General features: G+C 37.6%; 1 protein-coding gene across 1 annotated transcript; it reads right to left on the minus strand.

The window, feature by feature from the left end:
• Positions 1-4,564: 4,564 nt before the first annotated feature.
• On the minus strand, positions 4,565-25,866 carry cttnbp2nla (CTTNBP2 N-terminal like a). The gene is made up of 5 exons (XM_053499674.1): positions 25,772-25,866; positions 20,636-20,743; positions 11,194-11,457; positions 9,585-9,692; positions 4,565-8,799 (listed from the first exon to the last, which is right to left on the minus strand). Exons 1-5 carry the CDS (start codon positions 25,784-25,786, stop codon positions 7,597-7,599), a joined length of 1,698 nt encoding a protein of 565 aa, XP_053355649.1. The 5' UTR covers positions 25,787-25,866; the 3' UTR covers positions 4,565-7,596.

Raw genomic sequence — 25,866 nt, forward strand, 5'->3', positions numbered from 1 at the left:
TCTGCTGCAGCATCCGATTGTCAGGGATAATAAGTGGATGTGGGCGGTGTGTGTGTGTGTGTGTGTGTGTGTGAGAGAGAGAGAGAGAGAGCTCTCATTGGACAAGATGAGTATATAGTGTCGATAATAATGTGTGTGTGTGTGTGTGTGAGATAGAGAGAGAGAGAGAGCACTTATTATTGACAAATGTATTAATGTTGGTAAATTATACTTAGCTACAACTCATTATGATTCTGGCAGTTTGGCAATTATTAAACACACACACACGCACAAAATACATAACAAAAAAACGTTCTGGTTAATATATTTTTTTAATTGGACTAATTATTTTCAAGAAAAACATTCAATAAAATGAAAAAGAATGAAGAACATTTTGAACCAAAAAACATTGCTGCAAATTATTGTCACCTCTGCATGTAATACTTTGTACCACCTTTCTCTGCCTAAATAATACAGCACATTGGCATCTCCTTGATGAGAACAAAACAGCACAGAAACATCTGAACTGCCCCTCACATCAAAATCTCTCCAAGAGGCTCCATGTCCTTGAGTTAAAGTTCTCCTCTTCACCTCCCCCAACGGTTTTCGGTAAAGTTTAAGGCCTGGGCGGCCACGTCAAAACGCCTGATTTTGTGGTCAGTGAATTACCCTTGTGTGGATTTGGATATAAATCACTGGCACCACTGTCCACTTGGAATATCAAGTTGTAGCTTCTTGACAGAGACAGGCAGATTTTCATTTTAATCGCTTGGTACATAATGGAATTTATGATGCCATTCATGCCAAAGGTTCGACGGCATTGGAGGAGAATCAGCTGTCCATCATAGATCCAGCACCAGACCAAACAGTGGCGATTATGTTTTTTTTTTTTTTTTACTAATCCTCCTTGATAGTTAAACGTTCTTAATTCAGTATTTATTAAGGAGTAGGAAGGTATGGCTTGGTCCACTCATTTAAACAACAAAAAAAAAAGTCACTACAATTCATATAGTTTTTCCTGACTCATCACCTTCATCCTAGGATTTCTCTATTGATGGGTGTTTCCTTTTTCAGAGTGATAATGTCTTCATCCATGGGGCACAATGTATTGCATATTGTGTTCACTTGCGAAACCTTGCACTGTATAATCTATACCAGTGTCGCAAATGTATTTTTCTGTAGTAGAGTTTGTCTAGGTAGCAGCACACAGCCTCTTCTTCAGGTCTATATTTAGTGCAATGAACACATTCCCTGTGAAGATGGTTGCCATTGCTCATTTATTTCAGGATATGAATTTGTTACATCTGCTGGTTCCGTTCCTGTATGCTTGTTAGCTTGTGACCCATTCTGAGTTTGTCCACATGTTAGGTAGTAGATTTTACTGTGACATTTCTATGATAGTAACTGGACCTGGGACATGGTGACCCATTAAACCATGGCTGAGTATCTGCCATAGAAGAAACAGCTTTTAACAAGTTTTTTTGGGTTGAAATCAAAATGCAATTTCCTAAAACATTCCCATTAAGAATTCCAGCCTCTATCGTTTTACTCTGCAGTGCCTGAAGCACCAGTTTGTTTCAGCCTTTTGATGTGGTTGTGCTCTTGCCTTTCAACATGCCCAGACACGATTTCTGCATTATAGTATAGAGCTCAGTCATTTGGCTTTGTAATCACACTCGTATAATTGTTCTCTCCTGGGATGAGGCAGGAACGAACAGACTGGCAGGCTTGTGCTCTTCAAAAAGCTCATTGGAGAGCTGGGGTTTGTGGCTGGGACCAGTTTCAAATTATTTGCAGAATAACGACTGCTATGCATGTCCATAGAGGCAGTGGCCTTGTTATTAGTGCAGCATTGCAAAAATGCTACTCTGGATCAGTGGTGAGTCTCGTGAGATTTTGGTTTGATGATTGATAAACCTATTGGAAACCTCACAGTTTTGGATGAATATGTGTATGTGAGCTAGAGAAAGATTATATGGCAAAAGGGAACCCCAACTGGCAATTAGTATTATTCTGCATGTCTAGTAGCTTTGATTTCCAGCCGATTAAATTGTCTGGACAGGCAGCAGCGCTGCAGTAAAATATAGGGAATGGATAAAAAATTTTCTAGCGGTGACAAAACTACATTTAAAATAATCCTCCCTTGAATCCAAAAAGATGTGCTAGTTTATTCAGGTGTGGTTGCAAAAGTTATGATCATGTTCAGGCTGGTCATCATGGTATTCACTTTGGCTGTCTGTTATCTTTTTAATGTGATGAAACTTTCTCCCTATTTCATGCCCAAAAACTGGTGTGCCTAAGGAGGGATCTCTGGAGGCCATGCACATGTCTCTTCTGACCTAAAAACTCCAAACTCCACCAGCAGAGTTGTGACCACGTGAAAAAAAACTAAAACCTATTCACCAGCCAATTAATTCTCTTTATTTTAGCAATGTTCTAAAATATACAGTAAATATACAGCCAGTTTTAGAGGTTATATCGCTCTTGGTTTAAAAAGGACAATGTATATAAGTTTAATTAGCTTATCTAAGAAATATAATTTTAAATTGTGCTGACTGTATGCTATAAAAAATAAAAAACAAAAGCTTAAATGAAAAACATTTTGGTGCCACCATGGCATATTGGTTAGCTGTTTGGCCTAGCACCTCCAGGATAAAGGGTTTGATTACCTGAGATCTGTTTGCATGGAGTTTGCTTATTATCCCTGTGCTTAGTGGGTTTTCTTCTGGGTACTCCTGTTTCCTTACACAGGCCAAAGACATTAAAATAAGGCTAAGTGCTATTTTCAAATAGCCCGCAGTGTGCAAGTGAGTAAGTGTGTGAGTGTGTGAGTGAGTGTGTGAGTGAGTGAGTGAGTGTGTACATGCTTGTGCCCTGTAATGGACTGGCACCCATCAAGGGTGTACCATGCCCCAAGTTCCCTGGGATAGGGTCCAGGCCTCTCGCAACCCTGTACAGGATAAGCAGTATAGTTTGTAATTGAGTGAGAAAAAGCATTGTAATAATTGTTACCTGTGCATCCAACACTTTGTGCATTCTTTTTCTGCAAAAAATAATACAGCACAGTGTCATCTCCTTGATGAGAATCATACAGAGCAGAAACATCTGAGACTGCTCCTTACATCAAAATCTCTCCAAATGCTTCATGTCCTCTATTTTAAACTCTCCTCCACACCCCTCTCCACAGGTTTTAAGTTTAAGGCCTGGATGGCCACGTCGAAACGCCTGATTTTGTGGTCACTGTATTACGCTTGTGTGGATTTGGATATAAATCATTGGCGTTACCGGAATATCAAATTGTAGTTTCTTTATAGAGGCGGACACATTTTCATTTTAATCGCTCGGTACATAATGGCATCCATGATGCCATTCATGCCAAAGTTCCAACGGCATTGGAAGAGAATCAGCTGTCCATCATAGATCCAGCACCAGACCAAACAGTGGGATTAAGTTGTCCTCTGTGTAACCATCTTTCTTTTGATGCCAAACCCGCCTTAACTGTTTGATGCCAAACAACTTTATTTGTCTCTCATCTGTCAATGGAACTTGCCTACAATCAAAGTTTAAGTAGTGTCTAGCAAACTCCAGGTGCTTACATCTGTGGTTAGATAAAAGAAAAGGCATTCTTCTGACATGAATTCCAAATAGTTTGATTTCTTTAATTCAGTAAAATTTTATTTGTAAAATATTTTAACAATAGATATTGGCACAAATTAGCTTTACAGAAATCTGGATTTGATTTCAAAGTGAGAGATATTTACATCTCTAGCCATAAACATCACCGTTAGTTGGTGTAAAATACTTTGTCCTTTTTTTTATTCCATTTGTTTTCTTCTCAGTTATTTTCACATCTTCACATTGTCAGTATGCAGTTAAGCTAACCATTAAAACATTTTTACTCATCTTTACCAAAGGTGCCAAAAATTCTTCTGTTGATGTGTTTTTTACTAATATATAATAAGGTTGAAGGACATGATGGATCTTGTTGTACTCCTTCTTGCAGAACATTTAAGCTCCTTTAAATTCTTGGGATTGTGCATGTGACTTCCTTCTTCAACTCAGACCACATGTTTTTTAACAAGGTTCAAATCCAGGGACTGAGATGGTCATTGCAAAACACTTCTTTTTGGATCCCACAACCATGTCTGTGTTTATTTGGACGTAATCTTTTAGGCTCAAACCAGGATTTTGGATAAAATATCCAAATACTTAGTGTAATTAATGAGACACTAAAATATTAAAAACAAAAAGGGAAAACACTGAATACTAAGAGAAGCAATCGTGACTTCAGTGACCACTTTATCCTGGTGGGAGTGACAGCATATTTGTCAGCCAGTCCCAGGAACACATATATTAAAATGGCAATACACCTTGGATGGGACAGAAAGGATAACCTGCACACCTCCATTCACACCTGGAGCATACTACTGAGCACTGAAATTCTACACAAACTCTACTGTATCTATCCTTTAGGCGTAGCAATTTTCAAGGATGTGAAAACAAATAAAAAAAAGCTTAGTAAAAATATTTTTGTGGAAATGTTTCTTTTATACAATAATTTTTGGACATACTCCGGAGTTAACCATTGACCAGTCATTTTTACAGCTACATCATCTCTGTAATATAAATAAGATTATAAAACTGTTTTTTAAGTGGAAACAGAAATCGAAACTGGCACATTAAGTATAATGATGGAAATTATTTCATGGTTTAAGTATTTCCTCCCTTATATAAAAAAAATCTAATGGGTCTTTTAGTCCTGAACAGAACTTTAAAATTAGGGACAATGCTACATCTAAAAGCTAATACCTCATGCAGATATATTCCATCTGTGCTATTTGGTTGTAAAAACGTTTTTCATTTTAATTCCAAACTAAATACTTCACACAAAATTGGTCATTAGTAAGTGCTATACAGCAGGGCAGCAGACCAGTGCATACTTCATGCATGTTTGCTTCTCTGTCTCCCATGTCACACACATACATGCACACACACACAGATATAACAAGGGGATTATGGATTTAGGGAGAGGCTCCTAGTCTGTTAGTCTCACATGGTTGCCTGTGAAGTTCACACATTTTTCGCACACTTAGTTCTTAGTTCAACAGCAGAATTTGACAGTTTTTTAAGACAATATTAAAATAATTAGAATAATTATATTATTAAACAAAATGAACAAACCAATTAATACTAAATACTGTCCCAGATAATAATGCTTTATTTCCTAAATGATTATAAGCATGGATTAAAAAAAAAGGAATTATACACTACACACTAGGAAGGAAAAAAAAAGGACCTTTACCACAAACTTAACCAGTTGCTTCCCTCTGGTGGCTGGATTGAAGAAGTCCAAAAAAAAACCCTTTATAAACAAAAGAGTTCAATACTGTATTTGCTATGGCCAAGGATTCACCAATTACATTATAACATTATAACCACTGAACTGAACAACACTGGGTTACCAACTACACACCAGCAGGATCATGGCTCACCCATGCCCACACCCAAAGTATCCGAGGACAACGTCCTGGTGCCAGAACACCACAGCATACACTGAGAGGCCCTGCAGAGCCACGCCCCAAGGAGACAGAGCCACATTGGTGGCACACGGAGAACCTAAATCCTAGTTGCTTATAATGTTAATGGTTTTAATAGTAACGCTGATCAGCGTATACATATATTGAATATGGATAGGAATACTATAGTATCTACCCCAACTTATACATTGTTATAGTACATTACATTATTATGTAACACTGACATGGAGTAGACCGGATTGGGCAACTGACCAACTAGTTAACACAGTGCATAAAATAAAATAATACACTAATAAGTGTGAACATCAGATATAACATACCTACCTCATGTGAGAGGTATATCATTAAAGCAGAACTTTAATAGTTAATATTTAAAAAAGATAATAGTTGCTGTGTAATATTTTATATACATATGCACAAATTACAAAAGCTGTAAAACGCAAGCTTGTCTGCATCACACAATCTGTCACAAACATACATTACAGTGTATAAACTAGAAAGCATTCCAGATACAAAGAGAACAAAAATAAAATTACTGTATGCTATGCATTCAATGTGTAAGAACTTACAAAAACTTGGCTACTCAAAGAAGACCATATACATGATATAAAAGCATATGATGAGCACACAAAATTTCAGTGTAAGCAAAAAAAAAAAAAACTATGTATATGTTAATTGTATCCTTTTTTTAATTTACCTCAGACTTAACATGATTGTAAAAATACACAAAATCCATGGTGATATGATTTTAAAGTTAACACACAATAATTAGCAACACAAAAGACAAATGGTGTTTTAATGTGTTGAGAAAATGTTTTACTGGGCAATATCAAAGGTACTGCGTTAAAACTAACCCTTATTCTGATATTAGCTGGTCTCATTGGTCAACATCGCCAAAAGCAATTCTTGATATTGATATTTGAAATGTGTGGAAGTTTGCAGAATATACAAAAAATACATCTGATAACATTTTATTATTATTATCTTTGAAAAACACTCATCAATTGCTTCTAAAGCACCCCGAATTGCCTCGGAACTGGAACGTTTTTTTTTCATGGCTAACGCAAGCTACAAAGCTAACTGGCTTCCAGGACACCAGATGTTAGCTGATAATCTAAGCAGAATAAGTGGAAATATAAAGGGAAACTTACAAGATTGACAGGACTGTAATTCTCCTCCTCTTTTGGCTACATGATGCGGTATAGGCTGCGAACTTGTACATACAACTGCATCACAGCCATGCTGATATTCAGTACAACAGCATGACCTTTCATGTGATTAATTATTCCACAGCATTACACATACATTTTTTTAACCACACAGCTCTGACCAAAGTTCCAGCTGTAACATTAATGACAGTTTATACTTAGGCACTAGTGCGTATCTGTTATCATTTCTTCAGTTTCACGATGGATTTTCAAAGATAAACCTGCGTCCGGTATACTCACCAAAATACTGAAGTTCCCTAATAAGACGCGTTTATTTAATGTGTATGAAAGGAGTTCCGAGTGTCAATGCAGCCTAACAGCTTCTTAAGGAAAGTCTTCAGAACAGGACTTTACAGAACACAAGCTCCATTTTTGGTATCATTGAGTTCTATTCATAACCATACTGTCTGTATAATTAAAGAGAGACTAGTTATCCAAAGCCTATAGCTGGTATAAAAATGGCACGTGATAAAAGGAGCTAACTCGTCTCACAAACTATTTATAATGTTAAATGTAACAGGTAAAAACGTTTATAGACAATTTTTTCAAATGTCATCGCTGGCAAATTGCTGTGGTACAAGTTGAACAACAATCTTTAAACCATGCTGTTAAACAAAGAATTTACTTCAGTGTGGAATTTGAATGTCACACCACCCAGACATGGAATCCTTTCATAAAAGATCATGGCCATCCACATGTGTTATTCCTTTCTTAGCACATAACTAATATAACATGACTGGTCAACAATTCAAATTATTAGTTTTATCATAACAGGCATAAACATTAAAATGTAGAAGCAAGAGATCTAAAGCAAAACAAAATAATACAGATGCCACTGCAGAACCCATGACTATTTGACTAAGATATGCTTGTTAGCTGCTGGAAGACAACAGCATGTCTGGCTCTTTGCTGTTTTCTGTGCTTTTCCGCCCACATCCAGCTAATATCTGAGCCATGTGTGCAGCTCGGAGGGTGGCAGGGGAGGGTGGGGTCTCAGCCAAGCCTGGTTTCTTAGGGGGAATGGGTGGAGGGATGCCCCTATCCACCCTGGGGATTGTGGGAGAGCGAATTCCAGGAGACAGAGCTGCGAGTGGGGCCATTGCACGGTAGTCTGTGCCAAAGGGTGAGCTGTTGGGTGTCGATGCTGTTTTGGTGATGAAACGGCTGACAGACTGAGTCACTGTGCTGCGGCCTGCTTGTTTGGAGTTGCTGCACTCTGCTGGAGGATCTGCGGTGGCACCGGGTGAAAGGTCACGAGGGGAATGAGAGACAGGTGAACCCAGCTGGAGGTCTTGCTCAGCAACGCACTGGAATTTGTGACGTGCTGCATGGAAACGCTGCTGGATCCCAGCCTGATAAGCAGCCTGTAGGCTAGAGGAAGACCTTGTGTCAGGTGAGGAGTCTGTGCTGCAGGTTGAGGGACTCTCATTATTTAGATTAGCGGATGACACAGTTCCATTAGTCAATACGCTATAGTCGGGGGTTAAGGTAGAATGAAAAGCTTCATTTTCTCTTTCGTTCTCTTTCATCTCCAACAAGACACTCCCTCCTTCCTCTACCAGAGTCTGATGACCATTAATCTTAAGCTGGATCATGTCTGATTTTTCTATTCCACTCTCCACTAAAAAGTCTTTCACCTCCCGAAATTCGCTACTATGTTCCAAATTGTCCTCCCGTCCCCTGAGCTGTCGTACCTCTCTCCTCAGCCTCTCCACCTCCTCCTGTAAAGCAATGATGCATGCCCCTTCCCGTCTTAGCCGCAGACCCAGCTGCTCCCTTTCTGTATCAAACTCAGCCAGCAGTTCTTCCCTCGTTGCCTCCATTTGCATGGCACGCTTCTTTTCCTCCTCAAGCTCTGCCTTCAGGCTTTGATTTGTGGTACGTTGGCGGTCTAGGCGGCAACTAAGTTCACTGGCACGTTGTCCCTCCTCGTGGGCACGCAAGCTCGAGCGTTTGCATTCTCGCCCCAGTGCAGCCATAAGCTGCTTGTGCTGAACACGTTCATCCTCTAGCTGAGCTTGCAATCGCTTGTTCTCTTTCTCCACACGGGAGAACTTTGCCTTTTCAAACTCCAACTAAACACACAAAACCAATTATTATAGTGATTAACAGTGATGAATAACTGAATAATTGACTGAATCAATAATTTTGTGTCATTTGCATCTTTGTTTTCTAAATACCAAACATTTTCCAAATCATAAATGTAATATACAAGAAAAGAATGTAAAAAAAAATTAATGTTCTCAAAAAAGAAAAAGTTGTTTTTATATACACAGCATACAACTCATCCTTAATTTGTTGAAAATCACAATATGTAAACATGCCATACAGTTACAGTAACATAATGCTTGAGCCTGTATGCAGTCGCAGCTATCTTAAGAAATGTACTATGTTCCGCAATGCAACACAAAAAGAAAAAAGGAAGGAAGAATCATCTTGTTTTCCATCAGCTCATAAACATTAATGCAATTGTAGTTTATTAAGAATGTGCTTTTATCTTTGTGTTTCACTTCATTAATTGCTTTAAAAGCCTTTCAGTTCCTGAATGACTTTAATGGTTGCATGCTTTCACTTAGTTTTACTTTGTTTAACTATTTTATTTATTTTTTTATAAAAACCTTTAAAGTTCAGACCTAGTGCATTAAAGCAACAGTTACCATGAAAGCACGCAGTATAGTAGGTCATTTTGACCAAGGTGTCCTCAAGAGCGAACTTTGTACTGTGGTTCCATGAGTTTACTAGCAAACACCTCTACATATTGCATGCATTACTGCATACAGTATACACTATTTACTGTTGCATTATACAGTATGCTAATATGCATTTTAAAACCCAGGCATAGTGGTGCAGGTTTCCGTACCTGCTGTAGGAGGCGTTCTCGTTCCTTCTCTAAAATGCATGTGACATCATCTCCCTCAGCTGTATCCTCAGCATGCCGCCTCTTCTCCTCCTCTAAATCTGCAATGACCTGAAACCAGCATAAGGGGGCACCAAAGAGGCAACAGTATTAACTAATTGTTGCGTACTGTAACACCTTTCCTTATTATGGATTCTGGCATAATACACAATGCATCTCGAAAATGTATAGATCAACAGTTAATTTTTTTGTGTCATTTGTTTTGGAAAAGAGAAGCTCATATGTTCCAGATGCATTACAAGTAAAGTTAAATATTAAGCATTTATTTGTTTTCATTTCAATGATTACAGACCTATAGCTCATAAAAAATTAAAAAATCCAGTATCTCAAAAGAGTAGAATATTTCCTAAGATCAATAAAAGAAGGATTTACAATACCAGGATTAAAAGAAGTTTTGTTGATTTATGCACTCAGTACATGTATTACTGCATTAGTGCGGCATGGCATGGAGGTGATTAGCCTGTGGCACTGCTGAGGTGCTGAGGTGTTATTGAAGACCAGGTTGCTTTGATAGCAGCCTTCAACTTGTCAATCAGTAATATTATGGTCAGCAAATCTATTAGTGGTATTTCAGTTTTATCACTGAAAGTTCTGCCAGAAAACAACACTGGAATCTTCATAAAGCTCGTCAGCAGATGGATAGAAACATGCAGTACTCTAAAATCTTCTGCATTCTTCAACTGTAAAATCCACACAGTACATCAAGAAACTTGGATTCTGTGCCTCTTTACTCTTTCTCCAGATTTCCTGTTCAGTTCTGTTTCTCCTCAATCCAGGTAAGATGCTTCTGACATTGTCTCTGGTTCAGGAGTACGAGGAATGCAACAGCTCTAACCCATCTTCTTAAGGCGTTTGTTCATGGTGGCTCTTGTTGCACAGACTCCAGCCCCACTCCACTCCTTGTGAAGCTTTCAAGCTTTGCTTGACAATCTTTTTAATCCTATGGTCACCCCTGTTGCGTGTGCACATTTTACTACCACAGCTTTTTAGTCAACTTTCCCAGCATACTGTATGCTTCAATACAGCACTGTGTGAAGAGCCATCACTTTCACCAATGAGGGTGTAGATTATTGTCTTCTAAATAACAGTGAAGTCAGCAGTCTTTCCAATGTGTGTACTGAACTTGACCAAGGGATACACTGTAATTATACTGTATGAGGAGTAATTTACTTAAACTCGAAATAAAATAGTCTAATATTTTGAGATTTTCATGAGCTATAAGCTATAATCATTAAAATTAAAACAAACAAGATATGAAATACTTCAATTTGTATGTAATAAATCTAGAATATATGTATTGACTATATATGTATTGTAAATATTTGTATTGACTTTTTTTTTTAATTTAAACGCAAGAAATAGTTAACCTCCTAATCAAAATCCTTGCTTGACTTCATATAGCCTGTAAAGAATAGAATAATCAACTAATGGTGAGAAACAGATGACGCTACAAGCGTGACTATTGGTGTCAGCAGAAGCACATGCAAAGACAAATCAGGAGAACAACTGTTAATCTGTATTAATAAATATGCAAAATACAGTGCATATTTACCCTTCTGTGCCTGCTCTCAGCAGCTGCAAGCTGTTTCAGCATCTTCTCCTGCATTCTCCTGCAGTGTCCCACCACCAGCCTGAGCATGGTCAGTGGATCAGTGCGCTTGCTGCGTGTCTCTCGTCTCTGTGAACAACCTGCTCCATTTCCTCTGCCCTGAGCAGAGCCCCGAAGAGCCTCGTTGTCCCTCTGAAGGGCCAGGAAGGGATCGCTCAGATCATACTTCCCATAGTGCTCCCACACATATGTTTCTCTGCGCTGGGCCTGCAAAATGGCAAAAGGCTCTCAATGAAATGGAAAAGGTAATTAAAAAAGACAACAACGAGCATGTGTGTGACAGTATTCAGGAATCCGGAGCACAATTTTACATAATTGATTTTCCATATCAACATAGAGGGCTGATGACTCATGCCAAACTGTATCTAAAGCAAGAACACAGACTTTTGCAGAAGAGTTATCCGGCGCCTCTCTCACCGCCCAACACATGCTTCTCTTTAGAAACAGGAAACACAAGGATACAGAGCTCATGACCCTGCCATGAACAACATAAACCATCCTCAGAAGCTCACTGTGCATAATACACAATCTTTGGCCTTTAGCATTAATTTATTTCATGCAGAGACAAAATGGGAGGTCTAGAAAGAGAGGAAAATCTGCCCGGAGTACACCGGTGCAAGATGAGAGGCCCAAACAACTGGAGTCATGCAAGATATTTAAGCTGCTCATGCCACCAGAAGGCAAGGAGTACAGTTTACAGTTTACAGAGTACACAGCTTTACAGTTAGGGAAGTAGGTTTACAAGCTGTAGATGGAGCCTAGATGGTTTAAGTAGCTTGGAGAGAAGAAGAAGATTAAATTAAGACAGTTGTTTTCAATGAGCTTTGAGGTAAGAGGATTAGATACTGACAGGAGTCAGGTTAAAACATGAAGGACCATCTGATAAGTGTGAGTGTTTTGTGCCAGACACACTATAAAAGATGAGCCTTTACATGCTGACCTGCACTTAACATATCCATGTTTATCTGGAGACTTACTGTATGGGAACGTATGGGAAAGTGTTTCCCATGACCCATAAACTGCCAGGGAGCAAAGCAGTTTTAACTTTATATGGTGGCTGTTGGAAGTCATACCCTGATGGACTACAGGTTTATAATTCACACTTTTTTTCTGATCAGTAAAGGTTTGCCTGTAGTTTAGTACAGAATACACAAATACATGAAGCCTGAATAACTACGTATGAGTCATCCCTCTCTTCCGTTCTTGGTGGTTTATCTAGGGGTCTTTGAACACTTTGTGAACTCCGTGACACTAATTCTGGAATAGATGAAGGAAGACAAAAAAATAGAGGAAACAGAGACACAGAATGTGAGAAAAGAAGGGGATATCTGTGGAGAACTGTGTGTTAAGAACGCATAGTGAATATGGCAATAGATGCAGGTGAAGAAACTTCAATTTCTAAGAGGCACAAGAGTTGACTTCATATATAGTAAAGAACATCCAGTTAAATTAATTGTTTACATACCAGCACAGGTCAGTGAATCAAACAGACAGTTCTTCGTTTCTACACATGTAAATCATAATGACAGATAGGAAATTCTGCCTTTCACCTTAGATAAACAGCATCCAGCACTAAACATCAGCCACCTGGCAGTGATTTAAAAAAGCTCTGAAAGTCAGACTATTCCACAGAGCTGAAGGCATCACTGCACCCTATGAGACTAATTCTAAATGAGATGAGCATGCTTTAGGCTTTTTGGCATGATCTGACAGGGACAATTCTGCCACACAAAGAAAGAATATTGCTTTTAAGGTCTTAAGAAAAAATGTGGCAAGACGTTAACATTTTTTCAGCCTAATGCTACTCACTGTAGATGAACAAAGATCTTTCAGTACATAAATTCTCTCAGCCTCAAGAACATCTCTTCAATTAAATCCTAAGAGGGAAAAGATACAGGAAAACAAAGAGAAGAAGATAGTCATGTTTGTTTATGTTTGCAGAGATGACGTACAACTGGCTTGACTATAATTGCCTCTGCTCTGTAAAAGCTCTTCTTCTACATTCTTTAGTGAACATCCTCGGCCCCCACCCCACTCCTCCAAGTATACAAGTAAGAAAAACAAACTCCACTAGTGGTCCAGTGGATGCCTTTGCATAAGGCATGTCAGATGGAGGAGTAAACTTTCTTCTGACTAAAGTAAACTATAGTTGATCAGTGCTCAAATTGTACTTTTTTAATTAGCAAATAAATTTATACTTTCAATATCTCAACCATTTGGAAGAGGCCTATATTAGTGTAGGGTACAAAAATAAACATTTCTATTGGTGCCCCCAAGGGAGTAAAACATGCGAATAGATTTTAATAGCTGATTGACCAATTCTGCTTGCTTCCATAGTTGTTATATTTGCTTGTACCTTTACTAAGATAATTTTACCTAATTTATAGAAAGGTTGCATTTGTTTTTTCTCTTTTACTTATTGTTCTTCCATTTATAGTTTGCTGTTTTTTTTTTAGAAAGTTATGGCCGAACAGTTTATACTCCTGGAGCATTTCAAGTTTGATTTGATCTCACATACTAGCATTCAGAAACCACTTTATCCTATTGATGGTTAAGTGTGGGTGAAGTAAACAGCATACATAAGAATATAAAGTCCTTTGTGTATTTAATGCTTACTCTAAATGCAAACTGCAATATATTTGCAAACCTTTGATATTCTGCTAAACATTTTGGTAGAGCACCCTTTTAAGTGACTGTCATGTTAAAAACATGTGTTGAACCTGAACCTGAATGAGCCAACCCTAACACTTGCTATGCTAAAAAATCCACTAGATGATGGTGTGCCTTTAAATACTTTGTCTTTTTAATTGTTTGTTGCATACCACAAGAGATAAAGTTAAGTTATGCCCCAAAACATTTGTAAAACAAATCTATTCATACTTTTCCCATGAAGCAACATCTCAACCATTCGGAAGAGGCCTATATTGGTGTATGGTAAAAAGATAAACATTGATTGTAATTTTACTTAGTGCATGTGTCAAAGTAGAAACTGTTTTTTTCGCCTACTTTTCAATTAACACAGTGTAAAAGGAGGAAGTGGTCTGACTTATCCCACTGCAAATGAAACTAAAAACTAAACTATAACAAGTAGAACATTGCCAGTGTCATCAATAAAAATGTCTACACCAGCACCAAGTCTAGTCCTTCTTGTTGCTAATCTGTAGGCAAGAAATGCTCTTAAAATATATTTTCAATGGCAAAGAAAATAAATAAAATATATTTTTATTTTTTTTGTTCGGACCAAATTTAAAATCTAATCATTTAAAATCTAATCATTTAATTTGCAGCGGGATAAGTTCATCTGCTTGTTACAAATATACTTCCAAATAAATCATACAGAATTCCATATAAATCACCTGATCCTGAAATATCATGCTGACAAAAATCACCCTGCTTGTTGGTCAATAAAAACTTCATAGTAAACTCCATCACACTTTAATGTGCTCCTATGGCACAATTTCCAAAATTTACATGAAAAAAAAAAACTGTTATCTGAGCTACTCAGACAATTAAATGCTTTTCACAAGATCCGTTTCTTTACTAAAATAACTACGTAAGTTAAAAAGAACATCAGTATCTTACAACAGAAGAATATAGATAAACCAAAGGATTTGCTACTTGTTGCTGATGGCCTACATTGCTGCTGTGATGAGATAAATGCCTACAAGGAGAGGCTGTCAGAGACACACTGTTAAAGTTCCTGTCAGTTTCAAGCTCTTACTGCTAGTGAACAACCACTGAAGAAGTGAGCCCCCGGACATTTTGATAAAGTGAAGTGGCTGCCAAGGAATTATCCTACAGTCTAATCTTATCAGGAACACATTATCTTGAGGAGGGTGCAAGAGAAGAGTTTAGGAAGATTTACTTACCAACAGTTTTTTTAAAATATTGTCTGTTCATGGTACATCTGGGAGTGTGGGGGTATGTGTGTGGTTTAAACTACAGCCTTGTGAAAGTCAAGGGTTAGACACAAATTGTTTACTGCATTTACCATCTCATGGACAATTTATTCGCACTACGAATATTGTTTTGTTACACTGTATACTAAACTGTATATGGTTGAAATTACAATAAAAGCCTACTTGACTGGACTTGATTTGAAATTTACAGATGAACTGAAGGGGTCACACACTGGAAAATGAACTTATTCAAAATTAAATAAAGAAATGTGCAAAAAATATATACTTTAAATGATTATATTTGCTGTGAATATAATTCAAATAAGCAACAGTGAAATAATCATTATAAAATAAAATTTTATCCGGTTCACCTTAAAATCACTGAAAAAATCATGAGTAAAGGCAATAATAAAAATAAATGTAGGTGCGAAAACATATGGAGGGTGCTCTCTCATAAGGATGCTTTTTCACCCATTAATACTGTTCTATCCATGCACTCCATTTTCACTATGACTATGAAAGACAATTAAATTTGTTCAAATGGAATTTGTTCGCAAATTACTAGGTAATTTAATGCATTGCTATTCTTTATGCAAATTAATCACATGACCAAGTTTGACCCTAATTGCTTCCCATAATTACAACACAGTTACCTGGCTATGTGTGATAATGGCATGTTTACCGCTGAAAATAAGATGACTAAGGAAACGTTACAGGGTGTGAACAGTTTTGTTAGAAAAACCCTTTAAGTTTGACTAAAACCAACATTGTGTGCTCAAGTTACCATCAAGAAGAAAGTATTTTGCATGCATACATTAAACGTAAAATGTGGGAGTGGTGGCTCAGGCACCTAAGGTTCTAGGTTGTCGGTTTTTAGATCTGAGGATCCGGGTTTGAGCCCCACTGTCGGAGAGTTTGCCTCATTCCATACTACCCAGCCACTGCATGCAGTGCAAGTCCTCTTCGAGACATTTGAATGTAATAGTTGTTAAATGTTAATATTTTATACAACTGTATAATCTATTTCAACTAACCAGTTTATAATACATTTCTTTATTCCAATATTGCACGTTTATAAAACAAGCAATTCTCAGTATTTTAAAATTGTGATAAATCGACTATGACTGTGATTAAATAGATAAGAACTGTATCAATTGACAGCATTGCAAAACACATAACTGCTTTACATAAAATCTGCTTTTAACACCCTACATGAAAGCAAAGCAAACAAAGATATTGTTATTTTACTCTTGTGCCGGACACTGTACAACGTTCCTCTTTTTGAATAGAAGTTTCTTCCCTTTAGATTCTTTTTGCTAACAACAGCCATAAGACATGGAAAACATGACTCTGAAGTTGGTTGGTAGCACTTCCTTATTTCTCTACAAGATATGCAAAAATATCACTTCTATTATTTGTATAATACACAGACTCAGGCCTTAAGAGCTTTGACTTTACTGCACAAACTGTGAGGCAGAACCCAGGCACAACGTAACAAGGTCTCAGCGTTGTTTTCACAGACAAATAGACAGTGACACATACTGACTAAGCGTCAATGAATGAGTGGGCCAATTTTACAATGCTGAAAGGTCGCTCCTGAAAAACTCAAAGAGGAATGCAGCCAAGCTTCCCAACAAACTCTCTGGAGGAGGAAAACACTCTAAAACATGCATCAATTTTCTTATTTGATTAATAGCTGCAATAATTCCAAAGTGCTGACAAACATGCACATCGTACCTCTGCTGACACACAACTAACAGTTTTTTTTTATTTTTATAATAGCTTTTGCGGCTGGTGGTTCATGGGATCTAGAGAAGATTAATGGCATCGTGAATTTTAATATGTATCAGGATGATGAAAATGTATTGGCTCTGCCGTGTGATTGCAAAATTCAAAAAAGTAAAAAAGTAAAAGATGAGCAAGAAAGTGAGCTTATGTTCAGGAAGGATTCTGATAATTTACAGAGAATATCATTACTTTTATCATTCTTTCCAGCTATGTTTGGGAGAATTGTTCACCCTGTACTCCAAGCAAACACTCACAAATCCCCAATGAGCGATTACTGAAAAAACATCAATAACTACATGTAAAGTAGTGTGAAAAATTGTTTGCTCCCTTACTTATTTCTTATGTTTTTGCATATTTGTCACACTTAATGTTCCAGATTATCAAACAAATTTAGATATTATTCAAAGGTAACACAAGTAAACACATCATGCAGTTTTTAAATGAAGGTTTTAAAGGGAAAACAAAATCCAAAACTACATAGCCTGTATGAAAAAGTTAAAACATAACTTTACTCTGGTTTATCACATTTGAGTTAAATTTCTCTAGCCACACCCAGGCCTGATTACTGCCACACCTGTTCACAATCAAGAAATCATTTAAATAGGACCTGCCTGACAAGATCCTCAAAAGCTAGACATCTTCCTGGATTAAAAAACAAATGAGAAAGAAAATAATTGAGATCTATCTGTCTGGAAAAGGTTCTAAAGCCACAACAGTTAAAAGCCTTCCCAGGAGTGGTCGGACGACCAAAATTAGCCCAAGAGCGCAGTGACAATTCATCCAAGAGGTCACAAAAGACCTTACAACAACATCCAAAGAACTGCAGGGGTCTCTTGCCTCAGTTAAGGTGAGACTCCACCATAAGAAAGAGACTGGGCAAAAATAGTTTGCATAGCAGAGTTTCAGGACAAAAACCACTGCTGAGCAAAAACAACATTAAGGGTCGTCTCAGTTTTCCCGGAAAACATCTTAATGATCCCCAAGACTATTGGGAAAATACTCTGTGGACCTATGAGACAAAAGTTTAACTTTTTGGAAGGTGTGTGTCCCATTATGTGTGGCGTAAAGGTAACACCACATTTCAGAAAAAGAACATCATACCTGACCATACCAGGGACAAACTGACCATTTTGATTCATACAAATTCACATTTCATACAAACTTAAATAATTCTTTTGACTGTGTAAAGCTGCTTTGCGGCAATGAAAATTGCTAAAAGCGCTATACAAATAAAATTGAATTGAATTGAATTGAATACCAACAGTAAAATATGGTGGTGGTAGTGTGATGGTCAGGGGCTGTTTTAATGCTTCAGGACTTGGAAGACTTGCTTTAATAAATGTAACCATGAAATCCGCTGCGTACCAAAATATCCTGAAGGGGAATGTCTGTTTGTGACCTCATGCTGAATCAAACTTGGGTTCTGCAGCAGGACAATGATCCAAAGCACACCAGCAAGTCCACTTTTGAATGGTTAAAGAAAAATAAAATGAAGACTTTGGAGTGGACTGGTCAAAGTGCTGACCTGAATCCAACTGGGATGCTGTAGCATGACCTTAAAAAAGCGGTTCATGCTTGAAAACCCTCCATTGTGGCTAAGTTACAACAATTCTGCAAAGATGAGTACATTGAATAAATAAATTGAATTAAATTAAATTAGTGGGCCAAAATTCCTCCACAGGGTTTTAACAGACTCATTGCAAGTTATCAAAAACGCTTGACTGCAGTTGTTGCTGCTAAGGGTGGCCCAACCAGTTATTAGGTTTAGGGAGCAAACACCTTTTCACACAGGGCTATTTAGTTTTCCCTTAATAATAAAAAGATTCATTTAAAAACCGCATGATGTGTTTATTTGTGTTATCTTGATGATCTGAAACATTAAAGTGTGACAAACAAGCAAAAAAATAAGAAATCAGTAAGGGGACAAACACTTTTTCACACCACTGTATGTACCACAAAGTAAACACCACTAAACAACAAAAAAAAAGGAAATGGTTAAATTCTAAAGAAATAATTGTTAAAACTAAAGCTACAGCAAGGCACTCATATTGTATTTACACTTTGTTGGTCTTGCACAAAGAAACTAAATTTACATGCTTTCATGTAACTGAAACCAGTGCAGGTTTACTGCTGCCTGCTGAAATGTAGCTGTGCTCACAAGGCTGGCTTCAGGGCCATCATTGAAGTTGGCAGTGGAGACGTGCTAAATACACATCTGGATTTTACCGAGGGGTACATCTGTAGTATATGTCTGGGACAACGTGGATGCAAGACAAAGCTCTACACCTGTCCAACATCTACCAGTGTCTCTCTCTCTCTCACTCTGTCTGTCTTGTTTACACACACACACACACAGATTTGAATTCTCAGCTGGGTTCATGACTGACATTACCATTTAAAAGAATCAGTCAATTTCTTTTCCTTAAGAAACTCTTTGGTTGCTTTTGCAGTAGGTTTTGGGTCTTTATCCATCTTTATTGTTAAGCGCTGTCCTATAGGCATTACAGCATTTCCTGAATCTAAGCAGAAAGTTCTGCGCTGTACTCATTTTGTTCTTAAGCGTTACCAGTGGTTTTCAGGGAAACCCTCTAAAATTACATTCATGAAGACTTATTAGACAATGATACACTGTACCAACCTGCTCCAGTGTGTTCTTGACTTCAATAGATGCTGTAAAGGGGTTTTTCTTGTCCTCTGTGGTGTGTCCAAGCTCACCAGCTTATTCCTTCATTTTAAGTATGTACCATATTGTTGGTTTGTTCACACCTTAAGTTTCTGCTATCGCTCTAATATGTCCGTTTTGTTTTTTTGCCTGATTACAACCTCCTTCACTTGCATTGACACCTCTTTGAATATATATTGAGAGTGCCCATGAACAGTTACCAAATGCATGCTAATTTAGCAGAATACTTTAGCAGAATTTCCACTCTGTTGTCACTTATATAAATCCTTGTCAGCATTTATGTTAGAATTTTTTATGTTTTGTCTGGATTTTGCTGAACCTCTTTTTTTTTTTTAACTATTTTTTCACCTTTTGTAAATTCATATTTTTTTTGCGCCATCCACTGTCGGTTATACTCCACCCATATAGGGCAAAAAGTGCTTTCCTCCAAGTGTGTTACGTACTGCATGCTGTTCCGTGACTGAACATGAGTAACTCCATTTGTACATTTGTCTGTGATCATGTTTCTTAAAGGAAACACTTATTAACCTTCTCTAGCTTGTAGCTGTTGTATAGGGGAGAGCTGGCTAGTACATGAAAATGGACAGGCGAGAAAAAAATAAATAAAAAATCTTTTTACTTGTGGATGGCATTTTAGTAGCACATGGTGGTGGTAACACTTGCTTAAGTGTTGTTCACTTGCAGTGCTGCATGTACCGGCCCTGATGAATGATTCCATGTAGGTGGCCAAAATTCCACTGATTACTCAACAGGCAAGCGGGAACTTGTACTTGACGCAGGCAGTCGGAGGTAGCCAATGAAATGAGCTAAAGTAGGGGAACTAACACTGCATTCACTGAAGCATCCTTTAGTTGTTCTCGGTTGTGCGGGGTTGCTAGTGGGATTTACTAACTGGGGTTTCAAAATGAAAAAATGCAACCAAGATATGCTGCCCTGTTACATGCCACTATATCTGTGCATTAGAATAAAGACTAGCAGCATTAATCACACAGTAGGTCTAAAGTGCCCAACTCACCCTGAGTGCCTGGATGACGAGGTCTCGGGCCTCCAGTTCTCCTTCCAGCACACTGAAGAGCAGCAGCACATCTTTCTTACTCAGAGCATCAACATTCAGCCTGGACTCCTGCATACAAAACAAGAATGACTACATATGGTTTTTTTTGTTTGTTTTTTTTTCTCGCTCATGGATACTGTAGTACTTTTAAGCAATACACTTAACTACAGGATTCCTGATTCTGATTACATTTTAGATATTACTTAAGAATAAACATTGGGTCAATCTCAGTCATGGCAAACGATAGAAAAGGTGTGGTACCATGAAACATTAAGTCAAACACACTGTTAGTCATGAACTACATTATAGTTGTTTTAGACTATTCTGGCACTTTGAGTTTTAATATTGAAATGCCTTATACTTAAGTTGTATTAATATTGATATTGTATTCAATTATGTTATATATTGTAGTTGTTAGCATTTATACATTGTAAAATATTAGTATCAGTAAAACATTTGCCCAAACAGATAGATAGATACTTTATTGATCGACAAAGCCCTTTGTCTTCTTTCCTGTGACACAAAACCTCACTGACACTTCTTGTTAAGTAAATGTGTCCTTCTAAATGTGTTCTCAAATCTTCAACATTATATAGGGAAAAAAACAACAACTAAAACATAAGATAAAAGTAATAAGATTCTTAGATGCATACAAACAAAGTAAAGCTGCATATTAATATGTAACATAATTAAATATGGCTAGCTCCCTGTCCCTCTGACATCCTCATTACACACCCACCACTCACCCACTGTACCCATCAATCGCTTCCTCATCACTGTCTCATCTACCAGTCTGCAACTGAATGTGGAATAGTAATGAGCAATTGCAATTGTGTGTGTGTGTCACATAAAATAATGTGATGTACATGGATTTATGCCTTTTTACTGTTTTATTTTTTTTATTTTATAATTATATGTATATATTTTTTATACTTTTAGCACCATGATTTTTCATGCTTCTTTGATTTATTTAGTGTTTAAATCCACCCTTCACTGCCCTTAATGTTATAACCTACAGAGCATGTGACCACATCCTCCTTTACACCAGGCTTTGAGGAATCTACAAGTTCCAGTGCTTTTTGCAAATACACACTAATTTGCTAGTATGTTTGCAGTGAAAACTGCACCTTTAGGGAAAAAAAATGTTTTTTCAACCCATGTAGTCTTCCTGATTCCAAAGAAAGACAAACCTATTTTTTCGGCTGAGTGGGTATGTGCTTGTTTAAGTTTAACTGTTTAGTACCTTACATAATATAAGTACTGTAGTATGACAAATAGTTTACTATATTATTCAGTCAGCTGAATGTACCGTGGGTTCAGAAAGTTTCAGACCTTTTCACATTTTGCACTTTATTGTGTTATAGATTGTGTTAGTGTGCCCTTTCAAATGGATTAAATTGACTTTTTGGCCACTCCTGCCACAGTAATCCATAATGCAGATTTTCTTTAAAAACCAAGAACTAAAATGTTGTACCACTTGTAGCAAATTCAATTGATTGTACATCAACAACAACTTTGTGTATAAAGGCCTACAATTCACAGTGAATGTCAGGTCAAAATAAAAGCAGAAAACTCTCTGCAGACCTCTGGAATTAAATAATTTTAAGACAAAGATCTGGTCAAGGGTGCAAAAAAGCTTTCAATATTCCCACACAGTGCTCTCCATTACTGTAAAATGGAAAACAGAGGAAGACAATCAAAGAGAAACCACTACTGTAGGTTCAGCCAAACTCAGTAACTGGCCATGAAAGATCTTATTCAGAGAGGTCACCAAGAACCCAACGGCCACTCTAACAGAGATTCAGAAAAAGCCAAAAGCCACTCCTGAGTACTCACACTCAGAAGTATGTGGAAAAAGCTGCTCTGCTTTTATGACTCTTATGAAAGATTTACTCTTAAGTCCAAACGCTACATCAGGCAAAAACCAGGAACTGCTCATCAACTGCTAATAGCATCTTTATGATAAAGCATGATCATGGGAACATGCTTTTTAGCAGCAGAGACAGTGAGACTGGGTAGAACTAAGAGAATGGAGCCAATTACAGAGAGGGTCCTTGAAGTAAGCCTGCTCCAGAGCACACATGACCTCAAACCAGGGTAAAGATTCACCTTCCAGCACAATAACAACCCAGAGCAAACAGCCAAGACAATGTTAAAGTGGCTTTAAGACAGGTCTCGGAATGTCCTTTAGAATCCCACCCCCGAAAAAGACCTGACTTAAGCCCACAGAACATCCTTGAAATGACCGGAACATAAAAGATAACAGATGCTATTTAATATGACTAAGCTAACAAGAAAACCAGCCCGAAAAACAATCTGCAAACCTTTTCTGAATTAAATCAAACTATATATTTTTTTTAATGAGAACATAGCAGGCTTCTTTGGGTAAATATGAGTAGCATTATGAGCATTGTTTCTCATTGTATTGCCCATTATTTTGGCAGTTAAGTAAACCAAGTTGATATACTCGTTACATCTCCTGGGTATAATAATGGATCAGAATGCGATTTTGGTAAAATACCATAAAATGTGGACTCCTGAATTCTGTATATTCCAAACATCCAAGCAACAAAAACAGAAAGCCAGGTTTTCCTCAAGGTCTCACAGGGTAGGGATAAAAATAGGGAAGGCATATGGGAAAAACTAACTCAGCTAAAAGACTGAGTAGATGCACTGTTTGGGAAGTAGAGAAATCGCCTGATATAGCCCATTCAATGCCTGGGGCAAAAAACACTCCGGGTCAGACAAAGGGAGTCGGTGGAAATCTGATCCTCACTTGGTAGCTTGCTCATACAAACCAAAGTGCTGGGAAACCCCATTCCTTTACGTATGAACACTGAACACCATTTGACACCAACTTAAACGTTCTACAGATTCTGACACTATTAAATAATTTCTCATCTAAAAGAAAGGTTACATTTGCAACAGAAAAAAACAACACACAATAAACCATCCAAAAAGCTTGGAGAAGCGAGATAGTTCTGACAGTATTTTTCAGATACAGGCGTACAGACATATGCACGTACATCTGGATGGTGCATCTCCTTTTCTGTCACAAGGTTCATGAGAAACGAAAACCATCAATAACCGAGGGTCATCCATTTTGTGCTCATGAGCCACAGCTACATTCCATACCATCAGTGCTCTTGTCTCAGTAGTGCTACAAAAAGTCTAAAATAAACTGTGGCTTAACCAGGTGTAAGAGGAAAAGAATTTAGTGAACCTTAAGGAAGTCACATATTCAACAATGTCTCACTGAACTCAATAAACAATGAAAAAAAAAGTATTTTTGGCCAACTGAATTCCCATTTTTCATGCATAAAGAACACTGAGCTTACCCTGAGCGCTCTTACCTCTCTGTACAGCCAGTATTTTGCTTTCTGCAAAACTGCAGGCTCACACAGAGATTTGTCTGGTTAGCCAAAGTTTCCACATCATGAAGTGATGAGGATTGAGTTACATAATACAGTCTGAAACCACAATTTGGGCTACTGTACAAGATAAAAAAGATTCAGACTTCGAAGAACTAAAGTCCTCTGCCTCGTCAAACTGTTACCACTAATCTCAATGTGGCCGTGTTAACACTTTCATGTTTGCACTAACTTGCCAAGTTGTTCAATGCATACTGTTTTTGTTTTATGGACTAAATTGGTACTGAGTACTCCTGTGGGCTTTAGTGGCGTTGACAGCTTTCATGGTTTGTGTCTGACCACACAAAAAAATGGAAAAAATTATTAATACTGTACGGACGTGCATGTGATGCATCCTACAGCACAAAAGGGAATATTTGCACTATAAGCAGGCATAAAGGCTGATGTACAGTAAGATGTACTGCAGGGCATTTTTTGTGCTTTTTTAACCACATATTATTCTTGCAAATTCATATTCAAGGTGTTTCGACGATCAATTTTCTCCTTCCTGTGCATGCCTCTATACCATCACAATGAACCGCATACTGTAATATTACATTTAATACAGTATACAGACGTAAGTGTCACTTTAACAGTTCACAGCTTTTCAAACCTCTTCAAATCACTTCTGGGCTTTCCGGTCTTTTATCAAAGATCCGATTTCTAAATGGCTCTCCATACAGAGGACGAAACGCTGCCATCTACACTCAATGAAGTGCACTAAATGTTCATTTGGGATTTGGGCCAGTCTTGCCGGGCTCCTTATATGGTTCAGTAATATGGCATTTCCTCTCTGGCCCTGAGCATTCAGCAGGGCTACGGCATTAAACATATCCAACCACTTCAGAAAATGTGCCGACATTCCTTTAGGCTCCACAGCAGACGACTCTTGACTGAATTCCAAGTACGTTCCTATTGGATATAACACCCATGATTTCCTCCCACTATTTTGTGCATTTCACTTGAATGTAGAAGGAGTTATTTGGACTCAGCTTTTGAATCTTTTCTTCCCGAAGGAAAAAAAAAACATCAGTGAAGCATCACAAGTGATAAAATTCCAGAAAATAAAGCCTTCCAGTGCAACTAGATGAAATGTCTAGATATTAATAACTTTAATAGTGTAATATTTAACTTTATTAATATTACACAATTGTGCTTTTCTCAACCTTAGTGCTTGTACAACAACAAAAATGCTGAAATTATTTAACATGATTAAGACATAAGCTGCAAGCTTCAAAGTATTAAAGAGTAAGACAGTGCTAAAAGTCTTGTAAGCCTTGCCATGCATTAAAAGCTTTGTGTGTAGGATCTGTGAGATGTGTTCCAGTGTGTTAGTGTGTTAGGCTGCTCCTGACAGGAATCCTGTGGTTATTTGATATCTGACTCCTGCACTGCAAAGTAACAAAGAGCAAACTGTCCAGCTTCTGCACCAAACTGCATCACTTTCTACAGATTCAACATTCCCAAAATGCATGATACTACTATAAAAAAGTTAATAAATGGCCCTTTCCTGCATAATCTCTTGACAGTTACTAATACGCTGTGGCGTGAGTTGCAGTTTTGCAAAGTTTGCAAACTGCAGCGCTGGACTTTTCATCCAAAGAATTCAAAAGGAAGTAAAGAAAAGTTGTAAAAGCGAACTAACAAAAAGAAATATTTGCAGTTTTATATGAGGAAACACTCTTACCGTGGTCGGCGCCATTCCAGCTTTGTTCACTTTCGAACACTGGTCATCAGATTTGGGTTTAAAAGACGAGTAACCTCATTTCGTGATGAAAAGAC

Source organism: Clarias gariepinus, chromosome 6, assembly GCF_024256425.1.
Source record: "Clarias gariepinus isolate MV-2021 ecotype Netherlands chromosome 6, CGAR_prim_01v2, whole genome shotgun sequence".
Taxonomy (NCBI): domain Eukaryota; kingdom Metazoa; phylum Chordata; class Actinopteri; order Siluriformes; family Clariidae; genus Clarias; species Clarias gariepinus.